We start from the raw sequence: 22,003 nt of genomic DNA, 5'->3' as shown, positions 1-22,003 counted from the left end.
ATAACGATAGGCTGCCCCAGAGTTGGGACATGCAGGCTGTTTTCCCAAAAATAGGTCATGTGAGTTTTGATTAACTCCACTTTTCATGGCAAGGTAAATAGTACAGAAAAATGTGTGTTCCATCCCAAACACTTGTTAGTATGTTGCCCAGATATTCCTGAATGCTCAGGTGTTACTCAGGGTTTTCAATAGATTGCGGTATAGCAATATGTGATCTATGTTCAGTCATCTGAACTCTTGCAGTTTTAAAATGTCAGGAAATTTCTGATTATATTTTTTATTCAACTACTTGCATAATTATGCAACTTTCTTACATCCATCCTTTTTCTTTATTACTATATAAAATAAAAAAACCCCAACAACCAACCAACAAACTAGAGGGAGAAAACGTCGTGATTCTTGTGCGTGTATTAGAATTTGCCACACATGCCCCCCCCCCCCCTTTTTTTTTTTAACTAGGACAAAGGGAAGTAATCTTTGATGTAACATCTTATTTTGGGAAAGAAAAAAAAAATGCTTCCTTGACTGAGTAAAATTCTGAGACTTATAATCCAAGCCTTTCAAATTTTATCTAGCTTCCTGTCTACCTGGCACCAGTCTAATAAAGACATGCATTTTTTTAAACTTCACTACAGCCTTAAACGTTTGCCCTTTGAGACGGTAAAGCTGGCATTTGCCACAGTTCCAATCAGTATTTCTATGCTGGAAGGGCCAGGAAACCTGATGATTAAGCTTTGCCAATTTGAATAGTGTTTGATAGTCCTGATTGTTAACCGGCTAATTAACATGAGTCTGTAAAGGGTCTCTGCAGACAAGAGAAGGGATCTAACTTTTCTAGTTAAATCTGTATATGCCTTTTTCCAGAATTACTGTCCCGTGTCAGCTACTGCATTGCTTAACTGCTGCTTGTATTTCTCCTTTTTCTTGCTCATCACTCCTTTGACTTTAACATACTTGCAAAGAAATTCAGTGGGTTGCCATAAGAAGCACCATGGGACAAGTGTTACATAGTTTCTAGTCCTGTGCTAACATATGCATAAGCATTCGTAACTCACCTGGCTAGTTATGGATTTTTCATTTGTCACGTTCTGTTTAACAATTACTTTTCTTTCTGCATCAATATTAAAAGGAAATATTAGGGTTTTTAAATTGTACAATGATTAGACATAGTGTGTGCATCTACTTTAAGTTACAGTGACTAAAGTCAAATGTGCCACTAAAGTGGCAGATGTGAAAGTGGCAGGATAGCATACTACTTGTAATTATTTTTTTCTTTTAGGTACATGTATCATGTTTTGACTAAAAATACAACAGTAACAGATCACAACCGCAACCTGCTGGTAGAGACTATTCGTTCTATAACAGAGATCCTTATATGGGGGGATCAGAACGACAGCTCAGTATTTGAGTAAGTACTTCTAAGAAATTTTGACTCTGGTTTTGTTTTTGAAGAATGGTTAGAGTTGCGTGAGAACTAGTGCAGAAGGATAACTGTTCCAAGACTGAATTTCATGAATATAGGTGTGAAACTATGTCCTGTAGTAAACGGGTAAGCAGGACCATATATTCTTGCCATACAAAAACCCCAGATATTGTTGCTTTTAAGTGTTCCAAGTCCAGAGCCCCCGCTTTCACTCTTTCATGTACTGCTTTTGTTTGACTCTTAAATCTTTGACACAAATACAAAATCTAACCTATTTTAGGGCCCAGATTTACTCAGTACATCTATTAATACCATATGACTTTAATTTGTTAACTTCAATTTATATAAGATACTACAAGTAGTATCTTATTCCAGCTATGATATTTAGAGTTTTTGTTCAGATGTTATTTTAATCCTCATAAAATAGCGTGATAGAAAAACTAACTTCAAAACCAATATTCACAGTTGCAAATCTGACAGTGTTAAAGCTCATTCCTTGGCTGTTTGCTTTGACACTTGTTCTTTTATACATGCCATTTATGTTTGAGATAAGTAAAACAAAGGTGTTTGGTGTTTTTAATTACTTATTTAGTGAGTGGTTGGTTTTATTTTAAAACACTATTTCAACATGATTAGGTTGTGATGTGGACTAAGAAGATTAACTTGCTCTGATTGTTCTTGTCTATACTGTAACTCCATCAAATTTCTCACTGTCTTCTCTGCTTGGGACTGTTTTAGGAATGAGGAGTCTTTTCTGCAGTTAATGGAAAAAAAAAAAAAATGTCCATAGCTTTGTATTTATGATGTCCTGGTAGGAAAGAGTCCACACTGTTTTCTTTAAATTGCATGCATTTCTGGTTTAAAAACACGGCAAGCATTCACTTATGTTTGATTTGTACAATAAACCATTAAATGCTTGCTTCTGCTGTGGAGAAAAAAAATAAAGTGGGTCTAAAATAAGGTCTACAGTGTTAAAGATAAAAAGTGTTAGCTTAAAAGGGGCAAGTGAACAAAACATAACCCTCATTTAGAGGCTCTTGCCTTCAAAATTATGATTGCAAGGTAGGGAAGCTGCCTGATAAATCAAATATACTAAAAATAAAAAAGGCCCTGACTTCTTGATATCCTATTTCTGTGTAATTTGAATATTTAAGCACCCTTTATTAGTATTTAAGGTTTTTGGAAGATACTCTTCTGTTACACAGATATAACTTCGCTAAGTAACTCTTCATAAATGTAAAATGTAGTTTGTCAGACTTGCCTGGAATCATCCCTGATCCTAGTAAAATTATGTTCCTGTTGAAAACAGCAAGTGAATTAATGACACCTCTATTTTTTTATTTCAGTTTTTTCTTGGAGAAGAATATGTTTGTTTTCTTCTTGAACATCTTGCGTCAGAAGTCTGGTCGTTACGTGTGTGTACAGCTTCTACAGACCCTGAACATCCTTTTTGAGAACATCAGTCATGAAACGTCACTGTGTAAGGACACACTTTCAAGATTTGGTTGAATTCCCTTTCATTTAATGAAATTTAGTCCTAGTGTCCCTTCACAGAAGAACTATATGAATCCCTAACAATATTTTTAATTGAACGCTACTAAAAATGCAGTGTAGTTTGACTCCAAAATACCTTTTAATTTTCAGTAGTACAAAAGTAGTTTTTTGATACTACACAAACGCTTACTTAGCATATTTCAAGGGATTTAAGTCAGCATATCAGCTGTGGTCTGAAATGTTCCCCTTGATGCTGCAGGTTATATGATGAAACTGTTGTATAATTTATACTGAAACTGTTCTGACATCATTGGGGCTGGCATTCAGCCACTTGTGTTTACTTCCAAGTTTTTAGAAATATATAAAGAGGACAGAGAATTTATTAAAGTACTCTACAACTATATTGAACGAAAGTCGTACGCAAACCTTTGAGTGTTACGACTTTGGGAGGAAAAGAGAGTTAAGTCTTATTAGCTGCAAAGCCTACATAAATTGCGGAAGGTGAAGTATATTTTTGGTTTCCTTTTTCTTGAGAGGAAAGGCCTTTGTAGGGAAAAATTTCCTTATTACCGTGTGAAGCCATTGCTTGAATTGTTTGGCTAAAAATTGGAATCTTCAACATCAGGTAGTTTGTTGCTGGCTGGTACTTTACATACAGCTAGGTAGCATAATGGGTTTTTTCTTTCTATTAACCTGTGTAATGTCTTTATTTTTCAGACTATCTGCTCTCTAATAATTATGTAAATTCTATTATTGTCCACAAATTTGACTTTTCCGATGAGGAAATCATGGCATATTACATATCATTTTTGAAAACCCTTTCCCTGAAGCTCAACAATCATACTGTACATTTCTTTTATAATGAGGTAAGTGAAGAGTTGCAGTATAATGCTAAGAGGACTTTAATTAGAAATTGATAGTAATTTGGCACATATTCTAAACAGTCTCTTGTCTCAGCATGTCCTGAATTTTTTTTTATAACTTTAATATCTGTGATAGAGAATTCATTTGTGGGGAGCACTGTAAAAGCATGATAAAGAATAGGTCTTTGTCCTTGTACAACTATAATAAAATCAAAATCTGGAAGTTAGTATTGGACTGTTTCCGTAGCTCTGAAGTCTACTTCCGTGAGAATCAATCTTGTTTATGCTTTGTTTTCTAATGCTTTTATAAACAGGATATTTTCTGTTGCACCACTTGGTTCTAAAATACTTAGTCAAAGTCTAAGAAGCTTGAGTAATCAAAGGCCAAAGGCGAAATGCTTTTTTCTGTGCTCCATTCCACTTTTTGCCAGAAGAGGGCAATAAAGCACTGAATATGAGCAGAGTTAACACGGAAAGCTCAGACACTTAAAGCAATTTATTTTAATGCAGAGCTACAAATACAGTTGAGTGTTCATTGTCAAATCGGAAGGTAAAAATATCAGCATAATACATGGAAAACATTTTTCATACAGAATCCCTACAAATGCCCTGTACATATTTTCGTTAATTCATAAATACTTTCTCTCCTTTTGTTACAGCACACTAATGACTTTGCTTTGTACACTGAAGCTATTAAATTTTTTAACCACCCAGAAAGCATGGTCAGGATTGCTGTTAGAACTATAACTTTAAATGTCTACAAAGGTATGCTTTTTCTATATTAAAAAAGGCATGTGTGAAAAGTGTGTGTTTCATTTAGTTTAATTTTCAGTTATTTACATTTGAGGGTTTTCTGTCTGGTTTATGAGATTGAAAAGCTTAGCATATTGACATGCTTCAGGTACACCTTTTTGTTTTTATGAAATGGAACCCCAAACTTACAGTATGTACTTGGAAATACACAGATTAAATTGGTTTAAAAAACCCAAAAGAATATCAAGCATACACAAGGACCTTTAGCTTCCTTTCCAGCAGAGATCAGAATGTGACTGTATTTAAAAAACAAACAAAAAACCCCAACCCCCAAAACAAAGTGCTTTAAGAATATCAAGTATTTTTTACTTATGAACTTGAGCTTTATAATATATGAAGCAGTAACCTTGCTGGCTGCATCACTTCCTTTTGGATTTGAAGTGCACTAGAATATGACTGTAGAGTTTCTAGGTGCTGCAGTCACTCCAGTCTGAAGAAAAGCTAGACCATTCCCAGAGGTGCCCAGTGAACACCAGGAGGCTGCAGTTGCAAATTCCTGTACTGGACATTCCAGTAGGACATAAGGAAAAAAAGCCAAAAACTCCACTGTGAGACTAGTTAAGTGTTGCAACAGGTTTGCCAGAGAAACTGAGGATTCTGTATTGTTTGAGATCTTCAAAACTTACAAGGCCCTTTAGCAACCTGGTTGAACTTTGAAGTTAATGCTGCTTTGAGAATGGGTTTGGACTAGGCAATGTCCTAAAGTTGCTTCCCTCTAAAATTTTATTGGGGTGTGTAAAATCTGTAATAGGCTGAAAATATCAGTGATCTCTGTAGAAAAATTCGCATGTATTCAGAACTTCTACCTCTGAAATCAGCATGCTGTAAGGTAGTATGTATTATGGAATATGTTCATGCAGGGCTTCTTATTCTTTAATCCATTTTAAATTAAATTACATTTTGGATTTACAAAATTTTCTGTCTATCAGGAGTAGTAGTGATTTGATGAGAGTCTTTATTGTAGAAGAATATGAGAACTTTTTTAAAACAATGAACAATTGGTGCTGCAAATAACTGGATAGCCTGCATAGCAGATAGGTTCTTTATAGTATTGACTGCAAGGGGCAAAATTGTGTTAAGCAATGGACACTTGGTACTTCAAAGTTTTCTACTTCAAAGAGCTGTAAACCCAAGTGTGTGCTCACAAAAAGAGCAAAGTGCAGGCTCCATACCCTATTTGCTATATATTTACGTAACTAAGTGGTTTTATGGTTCAAAAAAATGTATAGGATTTTCATTGAATGTTGTAGTGATACAAAGGTTAGAGTTGAGAAAACACAGCTCGGATGTTCAGGTTTCATAATTTTCTGACTATCCATTTGCATATATTCTGATCTAACACCTACCCTGTATCTTTTAGTTTAGATGCTTTGTGCTTTAGCTTTTTAAACCCTTTTGGAGGATGTCGCTATCCCAGTTCCTAATCCTGTTAACTGTTGTCTGTTTCTTTTGCCCTTCCTTCACTGATGATTCCTGTGTTCCTTAATGCAGTGTCATGTAAGTCTAACTAGCTTGACTTTCAGCATTACCGCTTTATTCTTATGCTTTTTCCTCTTCCTTTTAATAAAGACTGTGCTAAAAAACTTTCTGCATTCCACTAGATTTACCTTCAGATCTATGTAAATATATCAATATTAGGCTCGTTCGAGCCAATTAAGAGTTGATGTGATGTTTTTGTAGATGTCCATTTCATGCATAAGATCATGTCAGGTATATACTGGTATGAAAAGCTAGCATGTAATAAAAACTCAGGTGTTACTTTATTGTATTTCTTAAACATTAATTTAAAAAAATTGCAACTGATTTTTCTTTTTAATAATTTCTCTTCAGTGGACAACCAACCTATGCTGCATTACATTAGAGATAAAACTGCTGTCCCTTATTTCTCCAACCTCGTTTGGTTTATTGGAAGCCACGTGATAGAACTGGATAACTGTGTGCAGACTGATGAAGAGTAAGCTTTTACAAATGCTGGGTATTGAATGGAAATGTTTTTCTCATATGTTGGGACTTCCCTTATTTTGTCTGTAATAGTGCAGTTAAGTTAATTTCTGAATATGTTCCCTTGTAGTCAGTTCAAGCTTTGAATTAATAGTTACTAGTGCTGTGTGCCCTATCTGTGCTAATATCCATACAATTAGTGTTCAGCAGCATGCTTTTCCATCTTTGTTTTAATTCTGCTAAATTTAGCAGATAGCCAGAAGACACAAAAGGTATTCCATGCTTTTCAAACTTACTAACTTGGTCTTTTTCATGTTCCTTTTCTGTGTATCATCTCAGTAGAACAGCTTTCTGAAAAGATTGTAGGAAAAAAAATGAAATTGGGAAGATGAACTTTTTTTAGTATGTGAACTGTCAGACCTGAAATTCCTGTGTAATATTCTACTATCAACTCCAGAAACATTTTGTTGATTTCAGGTTATTCTTGGTTTGCCTTCCTACCCCCACCTTAGAATGGGCAGCTGTTTCTTCCTTTCTTAAAGTGAAGATGTAGATGTTAAATACAACATAGATTTTTTCTTTTCTTTTTTGAAACAAATCTTAACATTTTTTTATGTCTTGTGAAAAGAGTTTGGCAGTGGAAAGTGAAGTTTTATAAAAACATTGCATCTGAAAACTTGGGGGAAAAACTGATATGTGCATCCTCAAACACATATAAGCCTGAAGATTGTTTGCTAGCTGCATTTGTTGACTTTAATGAAAACATCTTGTTTAGGCAGTTGGTCTGCACAAGGGGATCTATGGAAGGGATATGCATTAATTCTCTTCTGAAGTTTTTAAGATTTTGACAAATGATTGTATCTGAGACTTTTTTTGCTTGCTTTTTCAGGCACAGAAATAGGGGCAAACTGAGTGACCTGGTAGCAGAACATCTTGATCATTTACATTACCTTAATGATATCCTTATCATTAATTGTGAATTTTTAAATGATGTGCTAACAGACCACCTACTTAATAGGCTCTTTCTTCCCCTCTATGTGTATTCATTAGTAAATCAAGATAAGGTAAGCTAATGCCTGTAAACAAATAAGTCTTAAAAGTGTTACTTGCTTTCCTTATGCATAATAATTAGTTCAGCAGGTGTATTCTGTAGTAGGGTTAGTAGTGTAGATACCGATGTTTGTGTCTTTTACATGAAATGGTTTAAGGTAACTGTAGGGGAAGTACCCTGAGACTGAAATTAAGGGCAGAATAGATGATAGAACTTTATTCACGAAACAAACACTGGTTTGGGTGATGTGGTTGTTAAATGCTAATGATAGTGGAGACAAGAAGAGCTGCAAATTTGGAACAGGGTTTAAATTTCTGTGGCACCGGGAAATTTGAGGTGTGTGATTTCTTTTCCTGATATGGTAACCTGTTTCCTGGCAAAAGCAGATTATAATACCTTTTCCCATTATATGTGCAAATTTTCCATGGTGTAAAAATCCACTCCACGCAGAAGATACTAACTTTTGATTTTGATACGCGATTCTTCGATTTGCAGATAAGCTGCGTCTCAATGTCATATAGTTGAATTTTTTCTTAAAGCATAGCCTTTAAATTTAGTGAAAAGCTTATTTTTAATGAAACAGAAATTCTTTTAAAGCCTGTGTGGGTTCCTGTATTCACTTGTCTTTAAAAAAAAAATAAATTATATTTTATTTCTGTTTATCCATTCCCCCCTCCGATCTTCTGTAATGGTGTTTGTTCTTAAGATACACAATGCTTTGTGAATTTCAGCATACTTTCATTAACCAGAGGTCAGGTTAATTAATTCAGTATATTGTATGTGCACTAAGGATTGATTGAATGATAAACATCATCTTGTCTTGCCATTAAAATAGGGTGAAGCAGACTTCCAGACTTTTATTTCAGCTATTGTAACTCTTTCCATTCATGCATTACCAAAATCTGCTTGTCCTCCTATTTTCAGGCAGATTTGTCTATTATCATGAGGTCAGAGATACTTGCAGTCATAAAATTAGGCTGTTCGTACCTCTTGAGATAATTAATTTACGTGGTTATGGTTTTTAAAGTATCACCAATTTATTTTTAGAAACATTTTCATTACTACTGGCATATAAACTTATAACTTGAGCACAACAGTGCTACTTCAAATATTTTTGTCCAGTGTGATGTACCTGATTAGAGAAGTGTCTACTGACCATGCTTTTATTATGTGGGTGATATTTCATTGTTTCTGAATAGCTGTTTAGAGTTGATTTTAATGAACGTTAACTGAGAAGTACTTTTTGAAAGAATAGTAGCGTAGTGAAAACCAACATACTTCCCAGATACTCATCTGTTCAAATTTAAGTTACCAAAGTGACTATGAAAGATAATAATCATTAGCTATTTTTTAAGCATATAGAGTAAGGGATTTGCTTATTTGGAGAGTCGTCATTTGAAATAGCTTACAAAAGAATGTTAGAGCGTGCTGCTTTCTGAACATTTTGTAGTAGAATGTGGAACAATACAATATTAAGAGTTTTGTTTTTAATAAAAAATAAGTGCTTTAACATTGTATAAATAAATCTGCATTTTTCATAACATTTTTTCCATAGGGTGGAGAGCGTCCAAAAATAAGCCTCCAAGTTTCTCTCTATCTTCTTTCTCAAGTAAGTATTTTAAGTATTTTGTCCTACTTCAGAACATCTTTTGCAGTGCCAAATAGCTTCTTAGTTGAATTAATATTCTTCTGAGGATCCCATAGCACAGGGTAGCCTTTGGAGCATTCAGTGGTTATGTACGCCACCTGAAAAGTGGTACATAGTAGAGCCATGCAACATACTAGGACAGAATTTAGTAAAATTGCAGGCGAAATTTAGACAGATACTGTATTGCACTTTGAATCTGCCTAAGCTCTGGAAGATTCCAGGCTGCACTTTCCCTCTCTGAGAAATGTTATCATGGGTTTTTTTTGATGTATTTTTTTTAAACAAACAAACAAAATCCACCCAAACCTCAAACTTCCTCACAATTTGAATTTCATTATGCTTATACCTGAAATCTGTAATAAAGTACTTGTTGTTTTCACGTTCTTACTAGTCCCACCTCCTTTTCTTTTTGGAACTTATTTTCAAATGAAGAAATTGCTGTCAATTTTTTTTGTATTTGTAGAGAAAAGTGGTATTTTCTCCCTGTAGTCTTCAGTGCATTGCTATGAGAGTAATTTTCTTAAATTGCATTCTCTGAAAATAGTTTTGACTTGTATTCATAGCATTTATACTACTTTTTTTCTTTGAACTTACCATTTTACATTAATTTCATTATGGTGTGGTCCATAATTCCATCTTTTTTTTTAAGAACTTCTCTGAAAAATGTGATTTTTCAGGATAATACAATAACACATCACCACAGTTTAAGTTTAAATTATTTACCACAGATAAAACCTTGGGAGCAATATTTTCTTGCAACTAAAGGGATCAGCATCATAGGATTGTGTATGTTAACCTCTTTTCACATCTTCTTTCAGCAGAAGTATTGGCTAGGTATCACAAATGCTTTGCATCTGTGTTTTTTATTGCTTTTAGTAAAGAAAATGGAACTTTTTTCCTAACCATAAAGTATTGGAAACAAATTTGTGTATCAGAATGGTATGTGATGTGGAAAGTCAAACTAATTTTTCTGTCACTGGCAGAAATGCATCTTTTTAACCTACAGTTTCTTTGTTGAGTAGGATCTGAAAAAGTGTACACTGAGTATCCTGAGTAACCTTCTTAAATGTTTCTGTTACTGACAGCAGGCATACACTTTAGGCATTACTCATATATTAGAGACAAGTGTTTGAGAGGCTTGTACTAGCAAAGTGAACATGTAATGCACATACACTAAAATATGCCTGTGTATAGTTGAGCTACACTTTATGAATTAGAAGAAGCTTGAGTGATTTGTGAGGTAGTTCAAAGTAATTTTGAAGCGTGTTGTGACTTTCCAAACTTTTACATACGTCACCACCACATGCTAATAATCACTTTACTTTTGAAGTGGTTCTCACTTTAATCAGAAAACGTGGAGATCATATTTAGCTAAATATTGTCAGAACAATTATTAGGCTTACTGAATTAGAAATTATTTAGGGATTTCTCAGCTAGAACTACTGTTTAGGGATACAGCTTTGATATTCCTGTGACAATAATGGATATAAGCTGACATAAGGCTATTGTGGCTGGACCTGAGCTGGTTCTGTCCAGAAGCCAACTGTTTGCTGGCCCAACCTTGTAAACCTTGCCTCAAAATAGAGTAGTTAGTGTAAACAGTGAACTCTGCTAAAGCACTGAAGGGCTTCTGGATAAGTGCTTTAACATTACAGGCAGTGTGGCCCCTATTCCTGTGTTATGTAGCCACTTTGTAGCTAGACCATAATTCTTTGCAATTGCATAGCCAGAAAAGCTGCTTCTGATCCAGTTCAGCCTATTGCATGACATTTACTTGTGAATCACTGCTAAGTAATTGGGCACACAACACAGAACTTAATGGAGTCCTGCCAGTCAAGGTCAGTGGATGTTGTGTACCATGATCAGTTTGTGTAGATTCTCAAAAAAGCAATTTTCTGGAGCAGTTTTATTTTGGGTTCCTTGCTAGAATATCACACAACTTTTTCCTCATCTGCTTTGAAATAAGAGAATTTACATTTCTCAGAAGGAGAGAAGAGCATGAAGAATTATTAAAACTAGGTAGCTTAAAATGTAGAGAAAGGTCAGATACCTATGGAGAAGATTATAGTCTCTTGTGGTTTGAAGTAGATTTCATGAACTATCAGTGTTACCAGTTGTACTTTACTGTATATGTAAACTTAAGATACCAGTTTAGCAAGGTCAAAAAAGCATGTTCGGTGACTGAAATTGTGAAACTGTATGTGTTCTGTAATATGTGTCTGATATTTTTTTCCATCTTTCTTTTAATAGGTTTTTCTAATTATACATTATGCCCCTTTGGTGAACTCATTGGCTGAGGTTATACTTAATGGTGACCTGTCAGTGTTTTCTTCTAAAGTTGAGCAAGATATACAGAAAAACTCAGTAAGTGGCCAAATATCTTTGATATTTTTTTTAGAGGCAAAGAAAGTACCTGGGTTTGTTTTTCAAGTATCTGGAAACTGTAAGATAAAAGGTGATTGTGTTTAGGAGAGAAGAGCAGCTATAGGCGATTTCACCTTATATTGCTGGATGCGATAGCAAAAAAAATGCTCCGTGCAACTTACATTCTTGTCAAAGTTGCAATATTTTTCTGCATGCATGTATATTTCATATAGTGGCATAAGAATGTGTAGGATGCAAATCAGAATACTTGCTTCTGTGGAGGTCAGACAGTGCAAAGGCTTCCATTGTTTTAATGGGACACTTTTTTAATCCAGTCTTCTGTGTTAAGTTTTTGTTACCAGCTCTTTGGTAGTGAAATCGAAATGAGTGATCACAGCTTTGCTTTGAAATTATTCCTTTGTGCAATTTCTAGCAGAAATGAGAGACTTAGAAAAAATACCTGGGGTAAATCCTTTGGATATAGAAGGAAACAAAGATTTTCATCTGAATATTCCCAATGTTCTAGCAGTAAAGCTGATCATCTCTCAAAGTGTGCATCAGTGTGCATAAGAGAATATAGACCAGCCACAAATAGATGGTGGTTCACCCTTGTACCTTCAGATTTAATCCTGTGTAGATGTTGGTAGATGCTGTTGTTAGTGTTTTTCTAAGTGTCATGTATATGATTTTTTTTTTTCCTCTCTCGTTGTGGGTTTCACAGTTTGTGAAATGCTTGCTTTTTACTTTTTAAAAGCCTAATTGGTGTTGGTTATAAGAAGTGGGTATGACTTTACTGTGGTGAAGAGGCTTCTGACTGTAGTACTTCTGTCTAAAGATTGAACATGTCTCCTAATGTCTGACTGGTCAGCAAAGAGTGACTGAATATTTAATTTATAGAAGCGGTAGATTGGTTCTTGTGCACCTTATTTCCCAGCAGTTGCCATAGCTCTGAGAGTTTCAAGGGGGAGATACGCTTCTGCTCTTCTGTGATACAAGTCAGCTTTTCCAGATTTTTTCCTACAGTGCAGTGGAGTCTGTTTGGGCTAATCTTAGCCAGTAGCTTTTGGGTTCTGTTATTTTGTACTGTTGACCTTGATGCTCAGAATCTAAGCTTTTTTAGGTAAAAAGAGTGGAATATTAGAGCTGACTGAATACTTTTAAGTTAAAGCCATCACTTGTATTAGCAAATGTCTGACATTCTGCTAGCTGTGTACCAAGTGTCATGTGTGCTACTTGTGCAGAAGCAGCTTTGTTACTAGGAAATTTGTGGTGAGAGGGTGCGGCACCACTTGTTGGGTGGGATTTTTCTTTTCCTGTCATCGTTACTGTACAGACTTGCAAAATATAGCATATGTTTGTGTGCTTGTTAGGAATTTTAGGGGTTTCCTATAAACTTAGGTTCATCTGTTCTCTGATGTTTCTAATAATATTTAGGTTGCTGCTTCTCACTGGTCTTAAATGTGTCCCGTGGCATGTAAACTCCCAGTTCTGTCATGCCTGAACAGGTAATAAATAGGAGGGGTGTTAGCTTTCTAGGAAGATGCTGGGTGAAACTGCTAGAGGTGGAGCTTTGTTACAGGGAGAGCAGAGTGGTAGCGGTTTTTATGGATGAAGAAAAAACTTCCATGGGAGAAACCTTGGTTTTTCCATAAATTCAACTATATTCTTCAAGGAAACTTTGGAGGGGAAAGCCGGTACTGTCAGAAAGCCTACTGGTGGAAACTGGTTACTTGCAGAAAGAGCGGGGAATAATCTTCAGCAAAGACCTCCGTGCTTTACTTCCAGTGAGGGGAGCTGTCAATGAGCTGCTCTCCATTGATGAGTATGAAAAACTACTTGCATATATTGCATGGGGTTTTCTACTGATACACAATTCAATGCAGTGAGACTAGTCAGCCATAGATACAGAGGCACAGACAAATTAAGTAAAGGTGAGACAGTTCCCTATTGCCCTGTGGTAGGACTTCTTAGAGCAGAAAGTTGATTTATGAGCATTGTTAGCCATTTGAGGGGCTGTTCTTTGGACTATAAGGTGTATCAGGACCATTGCAAAGTTGTTACTGTGGTGTATTCTGTTGCAAAGAAATTACTAACTTCTGTTGAATAATGGAAGCTATTTCAGAAGCTACTTCAGGCTTGCTTGTTTTGAAGTCAGTAGAGAAAAGTGATGAGCAACGTAATATACTTTTTGGCTGAGTTTAGAATTGTGTTTGTTCTTAAGTCAGACCCAGATTTATCTTTCTCTACTTCCTTTCTGTTACAATTTCCCATGTTAATCATTCTGATACTCTCCTAAACTGCTGCTTTTGTGGATATCTCCGTGTGTTATGGTGAGCTGCAGTTATCTCTGAACCCCTACTCTATACCTAACACTGCTTATCTCTTGTAACTGAGATGTCTTGATACATTTAAATTGACATGTAACTGTCATTTTCCAACATGTAGTTTGTAAAACCAGAAGTAAGCAGAACATCATGTCTATATTCATTTTCCTAGTAAGATGAAGTGGAATGAGGCGTAGAAAGTATGGACTGAGATTACCAGAAGCAGGGTCGTGTGTCCTCATGATAGGAGACTAAATGAGTAAAGAATACCTAATAGAAATGCTGAGAAGGGTTGTGGTTGCTGTGTATAAGAGCAACATATCCAGACTTATTTAGGGCAAAAGAGCAATGGTAATTGTCACGATAGGAACAAGTGCTACTTTCTACTGGAAATCAATTTGTGGAAAAAATCAGCAATGGATCTTACTGCTGACAGCATATGAATTGGCAATAACCTGTCTATGGAGATCTGCTGAGCATCATAGGGCAGTAATTATTGCCCAGCCTCGAGTCCACAGGTTCTCCACCTTGAAGTATAGCAAATTAAGATACCCTTGTCTTTCCATGTTTTCCCTGTATTTCAATTTTTAGGTGGCTTCAGAAGAAATGCTAATTTCTGATGATGAGTTGAATAAGTGTAGCCAACATGTATTTAAACTTGTTAGCAGCCATCACACTAAGGTTTACCTTACTTCCTGTGAGAACTGTTTTCCTGCATAATTCGGATGTGGGCCAGTTCTACCTATTTCATGTTTCTCTTGGTTTCTTGTTTAACCTACTTTCTCCTTCCCGTAAAAGCTGTTACTGGTACTGCCTTACTTTACCAGCACACGTTGCATAAGATAAACCATAATTGAAAATAGGGTTGAAAGACACTTAAAAAGCATAAAATAGCAGTATCTCAAACTCTATAATCAATTTAGATAAACCACATACTACATAAATTAATTTTGTCTGATTTTAGAATGTTTTAAGTGTATAACCTTGTTGTATGTAGCAGAAGAGTATATATATGTTGACTTCTTTCTTGAGATGGACCAGATGATGGTTATGAGCACACTGCTGTCTACTGGTCTCTTCTGTTATTTTGCTGATAAGGCTAGCAGCATATTAGAAATGCAAGGATGTTAAGTACATGCATTCTTCATAAAGGAAGCAGCTACAGGGTTCTAGGAAGTTATTGTGAGTGAATGCAGGAAGGGGAGAATGCATTGTGCAGCTGGTTGCTACTTTTCTTTTTTCCCCCTGAAGAATAGGGCTTAATGTGTTCTTCCCTTCTCTTATGACTTTTCTGACCGGAAACCATCAATAAAAGTAATCTGGTTGTAACTCTGATGGTTTTGTAACCTTCCTATGTTGCAGTTTGATCAGACAAAATATATCAGAGAGGTTACTGGGTTGCAAAAGTCTGATAGATTTCACATTATGGGTTTTTTTAGTATTGTGAAAGATTCCTCCTACTGTATGGTTTATTTCAGTGGCAAGTGTAAGCTGACTTACGCAAGATTTCTATAAAACCTGTTTTAAAAGTCAGAAGATTTAGAGAAATACTTCGGCCTTCTGACTTGTAGAAGGTTTCTTCCCAGATCTTTTCCTAATCTGTATAGGTGTTCCTTATTAAGTGACGGGAGGGGTTTTTCCAAACTTTGAGCGCTCTCTGATATGCCCATTTTCAATGCTTACTGTACTTGAGTCACCTAAGGCAAGGAATGGAATCAATTTTGTATTTAGTTATCTTTTCTCTTGCTTGACCTCAAATTTTTAACCCTTTAGCCAGCATCAGCTAAGTGTGATCAAAGTATTGAAGTCTGAAAGGTAATGAAGTTTCTGTAGCAGTCTTGTTCAGCATAAATGTGTGCTGGCAGGAAACCCCCAGACCATGGTTTCACTTCTCAGTAACAGAAGTTTGGCTGATCAATGTTTGTAGCTCTAGGTGAGAGAGAGCATGTACTCTGCTAATCCAGCTGCCACGCCTAACAAGTGAGAAGGGAGCTCAAAGCATCACAGCTCAGAAGCAATCTGCAAAATTGTAGGAAACAAAGTTTTGTTAGTCCTGCTAGTTGCAGGACTTGTTGTAGTGTCTTGAGTCTTTCTGTAAGAGTACATCATCCTCTGTTGTTAGGATGGCACAGACCCGTGGAAATACTTCCACTGGGAGAAATTTGTCATCTAACTTTATTTTCTTGCTCTATAAATTAATAACCAGGAAAATCAGGTATTGATTGAGTACTGTTTGCTGCCTTATCCAGAAGCAGTGTTTTGACTTGAAAAATAAACTGCTGATAACTTTCAGTAGAACACAAGTATATTAAGGTCTGACAAATGAAGTGGTGTTGGTTTTCCAGACTTGGTAAGTTAGTGACTGGAGGCCAAAAAAGGGTTGACATCAGTGCCATTTGTCCTAGATGATACAAGGACTAGTATGCTGTTGAGGGAAGCTTAAGTTTCAAAAAAATCTCATAGCTTAGAGCATTGTTTTTTGTCCTTGCTATTGCCAAAGACATTTAAAGAGTGTGTTTCATAATTAACATTGCTGTCAATACATGCTTTGGATTTTGCTGCCTTTATCCTTTTTGCAAAAGGTGTCTTAATTTTGTATCTACTAGTTGTCTCGCCTGTTAAGAAAAGATCAATGAAGGGAAAAAAATTAATAAACTTCTATTGATGAAATAGGTAATTCTATATGTTCTTGTCTCAAGATGGCATACTTTTCAATGATAGATCTTTAGGATGTGCTACTTTGGAGATAATTGTTCTACTGATGATTTGATACAGCTTGAGGTCTACTTTCTTGTACTTCAAAATGGATTTGAGATTTGTAAGTGGTATGCTAATTTAAATTCTAAACCCCCTCTTTCATATGAACTGAAGTTTCTTTACCAGTTAGCTAAAAATGTCTTGCTGTACCTTAGTGTAAACTTTTCAAATTTGCAGGCAAAGTCAAGTATCAGATGTTTCATAAAACCAACAGAAACACTTGAGAGGTCTCTTGAAATTAACAAACAGAAGGGGAAGAAGAGGGTGCAGAAAAGACCCAACTATAAAAATGTTGGTGAAGAAGATGAAGAGGAGAGAGGATCTGAAGATAACCAAGATGACCTAGATAAGGGTAAAGGTACAGAAGCAAGTTCAAAGGCCATCAGAACAAGCAGTGAAAATGAAGGTGAGTATAACAGCAAATAAACATTATGCTTACAATTTGGATACTTTTATTTACCGTATGGACCTAACTGTGATCTGTTACGTGACTTGTTCTCTTGTTGCACGAGGTAAACATGGGACTATTAAATTTGTTTCAGTCTTTGACTATTTTTTTCTCATGTTAAATCATTCTGCCAGAACATGTACTTCTAATCTGATTTAAAAACTATGGAAGTGTTTTCATGCCTCCCTGTAGTCTTTGGCCCTCATCACAAATGCATGCCTTGCACCAAGTTGTACATGATTATGGGGCATTTTATCAGTAGACTTCACAACTTTGTAACTTTCCCTTCTGTATCAAGGCAAATGGTGTAGCCGCTTTACCTTTTTAAGATGGTCAGGGGTGTTTTATGCACATTTCAGTGATAAAATTCAAGCAGCAAGCTAAAAGTGACAGTACATAGTAGAAGATGATATTAAATAATTTAGTTCAGACCTGAAGAAAGCATCTTTAATTTTTAGATTTTTATTGAATTGCACATTTTCAGGATTTTTTATGTAATGCTATACCTTAAGTATTGCTTTTGTAGGATGAGTGGTCCATCCTAACTGTTTATTTTATTAGTTAGTAACTGTTAAAGGATGTACATCAGAAACTAGTCTTTAGCTAGTTTGAGAAAAAATCTAGAGTGAATTTTTCTCAATTGAGAATAATTGAGAAAAACGTGGCAGAATTGCAGGCAAGCAATTGAAAACAAGGCCTTTATGATTTGGCAGCCCTCTCCGCAAATCATTGCATTTCAATTTAGGTAAGCAGTTTGTTTGAGAAGGCTTACCTTAAATGGTGTCAAATAACTGATGTATTGTCTACCATGATTTGAAGAAAATATAACATGATTTACTGCTTACACTGGTGCATTTAGTAGTCCTCTTTGTCCAAATTCTTAAGCAAAAGCTATATTTGATCTTAATACTTCTACTTAAAGCCGATAGGTATGAAGCACTCAGGACCAGATATGCTGTTTGCTGTAATTGTAGAGACTTTACACCCTCTATGAAACTTGATGTTTGCTCATGCCCCGATCTCACCAGCATTTTCACAGAGATCTTCTTTTTTTTCCAGAAAGAGGTTCTGTGTTTTTTCATCCTGTGGTTTGGACAGGAGGGGGATTACTGTTGCTTATTTGCCAAAATAATCTAATCTGTATATTTACATGTATTTTATATATATATAATTTTCTTAAAGCAGTTAAATTCCTTAAAGAAATGTAAGCAAACTTATTTATTGAATACAAAAGAGCTTGTGGTAACAGTTTGGTAAAAATTACAAATTTTGGTGGGGTTTTTTTGGTTCTTTTTTAGAAATAGAGATGGTAATCATGGAGAGATGTAAACTGTCAGAATTGTCTATCTCTACTGTGACGGAGCAGAATACAACAGATGAAGAAAAGAGTGCAGCTGCCTCTGGGACTGAGATAACGAACTGGAACAGGTATAAAGGAACTGTTATATTTTGCTATATTGCTTCCTTACTTGCCCTCCCATTAACTCTTTCACTTCTCTTAAGGGATGTTTCAAGTCTGCCTCCAATTAAAATTCCAGGTGTTTTTGTGGATCACAATTAAGTGAGGCAACAGAAGGATGGGATGTGGCCTCTCTACTGATCAGTTTTGGAAATGGTCCTGTTCCTTTGTAAAGTTTGTGCTGCCCTTTATGGCAATTGTGATGCCTTAAGTTGGTGAAGTTAAATTACAGAATATTAACATAATAAAACCCAAATGTGAATGTTCTCATTGTAGAATTTTCTAAACCTCTAAATTAAGCCAGAAGAAGTTTTCTTAAGGCTATTTATGGTCACATCTGTCAATTTTTTTTATGCGCCTATAGGGAAAAAAAAAGGCAAGTCCCTCATTTCAGGGCTGAATTTTGCAGAGTTTTAGTATTAGTAGATACAAATAAATGCTGCTACCTATGTACAGCTTCCAACGTCCATTAATATATCCTAGGGGTAATGAAAACTACTCTTGGAAATGCAGTTTTAAGTGTTTCTGGGAGCAGAGATTGTCCTGACTTCAAAATTTAAACCAGAATATATTAAATACCCACAAGGCACTTTATCAGTAAGAATGTTGTGGTGTTATTAGAATGCTAAAGAAAAGAAACTGCAAAGAACTGTGCTATCTCTGACACAAAAATAATTGCAAATATGTCCCTTGGGGAAATGCCTATGTTTAATAGGGTATCAAATTTATTTTTAAATTTGGGAAATGCTGCATAGTATTCCCAGAATTTCGTTCTGTCTCCATTATAGCTTTGATGTAGCTTAGATAATATACATTAATAAAGACAACATTTAATTTAATTGTAAAAGTGAAATTGAACCTTGTCTTGAACTGGTTTTAAAATATATTGTTCTAGATTATTGGTATTTTGACTAAAATATGTGCCAAATAGCTTTTAGAAAAAAATTGGCAATGTCTGCACTGAATACTAAGCAACTGGGACGCTCAGGTCTTAAATGCAGAGTACTTACACGTGAGATGCCAATGCATGTGGCAGATGTGTCTTTTGATCTGCATGTATGATCTGACAGCATCCTGCATCTTTTCTAAAAATAAACAGCATCAAAGAATGTGCAGAGCTACAAATATTTTTAAAATAAGGGTAGACCTTGTATAGGGCATTTTTGGGCCTTAGTTTTGTACATATTTTGGAAATGTAGGTAAGTTGCTATAACTTAAGATTTTTTTGTTATTCTGTATGTTAAGTACAGTATTTAAAACAGTAACTAAATCTCTCAAGAAATTTGCTCAAGTGCATATAGCTTCTTTCTTACACTGCTTGGAGTCACCACGTCTTGTGGATAAGCCACATGGGTAAGGTGTCATGTGGTGGTGGAAGATGCAGTGGTCTTTTATTCCATGATTGAAGTGAGTTAAACCTCCATAGCTGGAGTAATCATCAACAATTGTAATGAAAGCGATTCTGAATGTGTTGCAGTCTTCAGTTGTGGACAGACTTCACAAGAATAATTAATTTGAAGAATACTTGTATGGCATTTGAACTGTTCCTACGATCAAGTTGCTAGTAAAATAACAGAATCTTACAGAGTTAAGAAATAGATTTGAAAATAGTTGCCATATAGCCCTTAACATTAAAAGTGGTTTTGAAAAATTGTGTAAAAGTTGTTGACAGATAAATGGAAGACAGCACAGTTTGCAGTTAAAAGACTGCAGCTGTAAAATGTAAGTGAAGTTTTCCATTTCCCTTAGCCCTTTTACTGCTGTGAAGAACATAAAAAGAGAAAGTTTAATCATTTTTGGTGTAATTTTATGTTGATGTGCCTCACTACTGGAAAGTTTAAGCCTAAAGGCTTGTTTTAAATTCATTTCCTTTTATGATGTGCTACACAGCAAAGTTTTTTCCCCAAATGTGAAACCTTCATGCTATGTTGTACCTTCTGTTGCTTCTTTCTTATAGCTGAAGTCTTTCTGAGTCTAGCCTATATTTAGTCTGTATGAGGACCCGTTGATGAGTGGGATTCCTAGAAGTTGTTCCTGGTTCAGATTATTGCAACTGAGAGTTTGATAATGCAAATAGATGCTGTGAAGAAACATGTGGAATGAGTATTATCTCTCACTGTTGTAGTCGTATTTTTAAAGTTATGTAATCACAATGATGAGTTTGCAGTGAATGCTTTTTGTCTGCTAGGTCTGAAGATAGGGAAATGTATTTGTTTTTATGACTTTGGATGTTATTTTAATATATTTTATTTGGATGTAATTTACATAATGGAAGCATTATTTTTTTCCTTTTGCTGTTAAAAAAAATACTTTGAGAGGTAGGAATTACCTCTTTTCAATCAAGGCTCTAAAATTCTGATGACTGTCACGCTTCCTTGGTTTTTTTTTTTATTGTTGTTGTTGTCTGGGCCAGTGGTAAAAAATAATTTAATTTCTACTTGTGCTCTGAACTGATTGGATGCAGGCCAGCTTAAGACAGGAGCCAAGTTGTGCTAATATCAGTTGATTCTCACCCATATCTGACCTGTCGAGATGGCTTCTGGATTAAATTGACTTTTCTGATCTGTTCAGGGTACGGGTGAAGGGTGAAGTCAGCACTGTTTATAGCCTTCCTGTGTATGCATTGTAGGTCACACATGCTTAAACCCAGGAAAACAAAGCTCATCTGCAGTCCAAAGCTTGCTTTTTTTGATCCAAATGTTGCCTTCTTGTTCATTTGTCTTTCCTATAACTGTTCGATGATAAAGTTTTTGATTGGTTGGTTTAGAAAACCTACCTTCATCCAAAGTTTCAGTGAAAACTGCTTTCTTGTAATAGTAAAAATTTAGTACTTGAGTCTTAAGGTAGGGGTTTTTTTATATATATGCAACAGTGATAGCAGCTACTTGAAGTTACTGATGTGTGCACTTAAAAGGAGCTGTATAATGCCTCTGCATGCATACTAAATGTGCTACAAACAACACAGTAAATGTGTGAACAATCAGTTCTTGGGGAAGTATTGTGTAACAAATCCCATTAAAACATCAGATTTAATGTCAGAATGTAAATACAAGGCATGGCTATAATCTGAGTATTCCTGAACATATTAATTTTTGTTTAATGCCTGACAATGTGCATTAGTGTAAATTTGCCTCTTCTGTTAGCTATGTGTAGAACAAGATAGTTACTAATTTTTCTGTAGACGTGGTGTTTGTCTTAAAACTCTTTTAAAATTACTCCTTTCCACAGGCCTTTTCTTGATATGGTCTATAATGCGCTGGACTGTGCTGAAGATGATTACTATGCCCTCTTCGTGCTCTGTCTTTTATATGCAATGTCACACAACAAAGGTAAACAAGTTTTTCTTTTTCCAGAGAAAACTGAATGAGACACATGGTTTTAGACAGGCACAATCTGTTGGTACTCTACGCTTATGCAT

The 22,003-nt window shown here is 35.5% G+C and overlaps 1 protein-coding gene across 8 annotated transcripts in view; it reads left to right on the top strand.

The window, feature by feature from the left end:
* Positions 1 to 22,003, top strand: part of CLEC16A (C-type lectin domain containing 16A) — a 75,763-nt gene that overhangs the window by 6,225 nt on the left and 47,535 nt on the right. For all 8 annotated transcript variants that reach the window (XR_008747307.1, XM_055804576.1, XM_055804575.1 and 5 more), the window contains exons 2-12: positions 1,280 to 1,408; positions 2,770 to 2,903; positions 3,635 to 3,783; positions 4,440 to 4,545; positions 6,424 to 6,547; positions 7,424 to 7,598; positions 9,141 to 9,194; positions 11,484 to 11,597; positions 16,856 to 17,084; positions 18,425 to 18,554; positions 21,814 to 21,914. Coding sequence is in view for 7 of the 8 variants with exons in the window: in XM_055804576.1 (XP_055660551.1) it covers positions 1,280 to 1,408; positions 2,770 to 2,903; positions 3,635 to 3,783; positions 4,440 to 4,545; positions 6,424 to 6,547; positions 7,424 to 7,598; positions 9,141 to 9,194; positions 11,484 to 11,597; positions 16,856 to 17,084; positions 18,425 to 18,554; positions 21,814 to 21,914 (1,445 nt within the window). In the remaining variant the exon portion in view is untranslated. The remainder of the gene's footprint in view (positions 1 to 1,279; positions 1,409 to 2,769; positions 2,904 to 3,634; positions 3,784 to 4,439; positions 4,546 to 6,423; positions 6,548 to 7,423; positions 7,599 to 9,140; positions 9,195 to 11,483; positions 11,598 to 16,855; positions 17,085 to 18,424; positions 18,555 to 21,813; positions 21,915 to 22,003) is intronic.

This window comes from Falco peregrinus, chromosome 5 (assembly GCF_023634155.1).
Source record: "Falco peregrinus isolate bFalPer1 chromosome 5, bFalPer1.pri, whole genome shotgun sequence".
In the NCBI taxonomy this organism is placed as follows: domain Eukaryota; kingdom Metazoa; phylum Chordata; class Aves; order Falconiformes; family Falconidae; genus Falco; species Falco peregrinus.
Note: the sequence above shows the minus strand (reverse complement) of the source record. Positions and strands in the feature narration are given on the sequence as shown.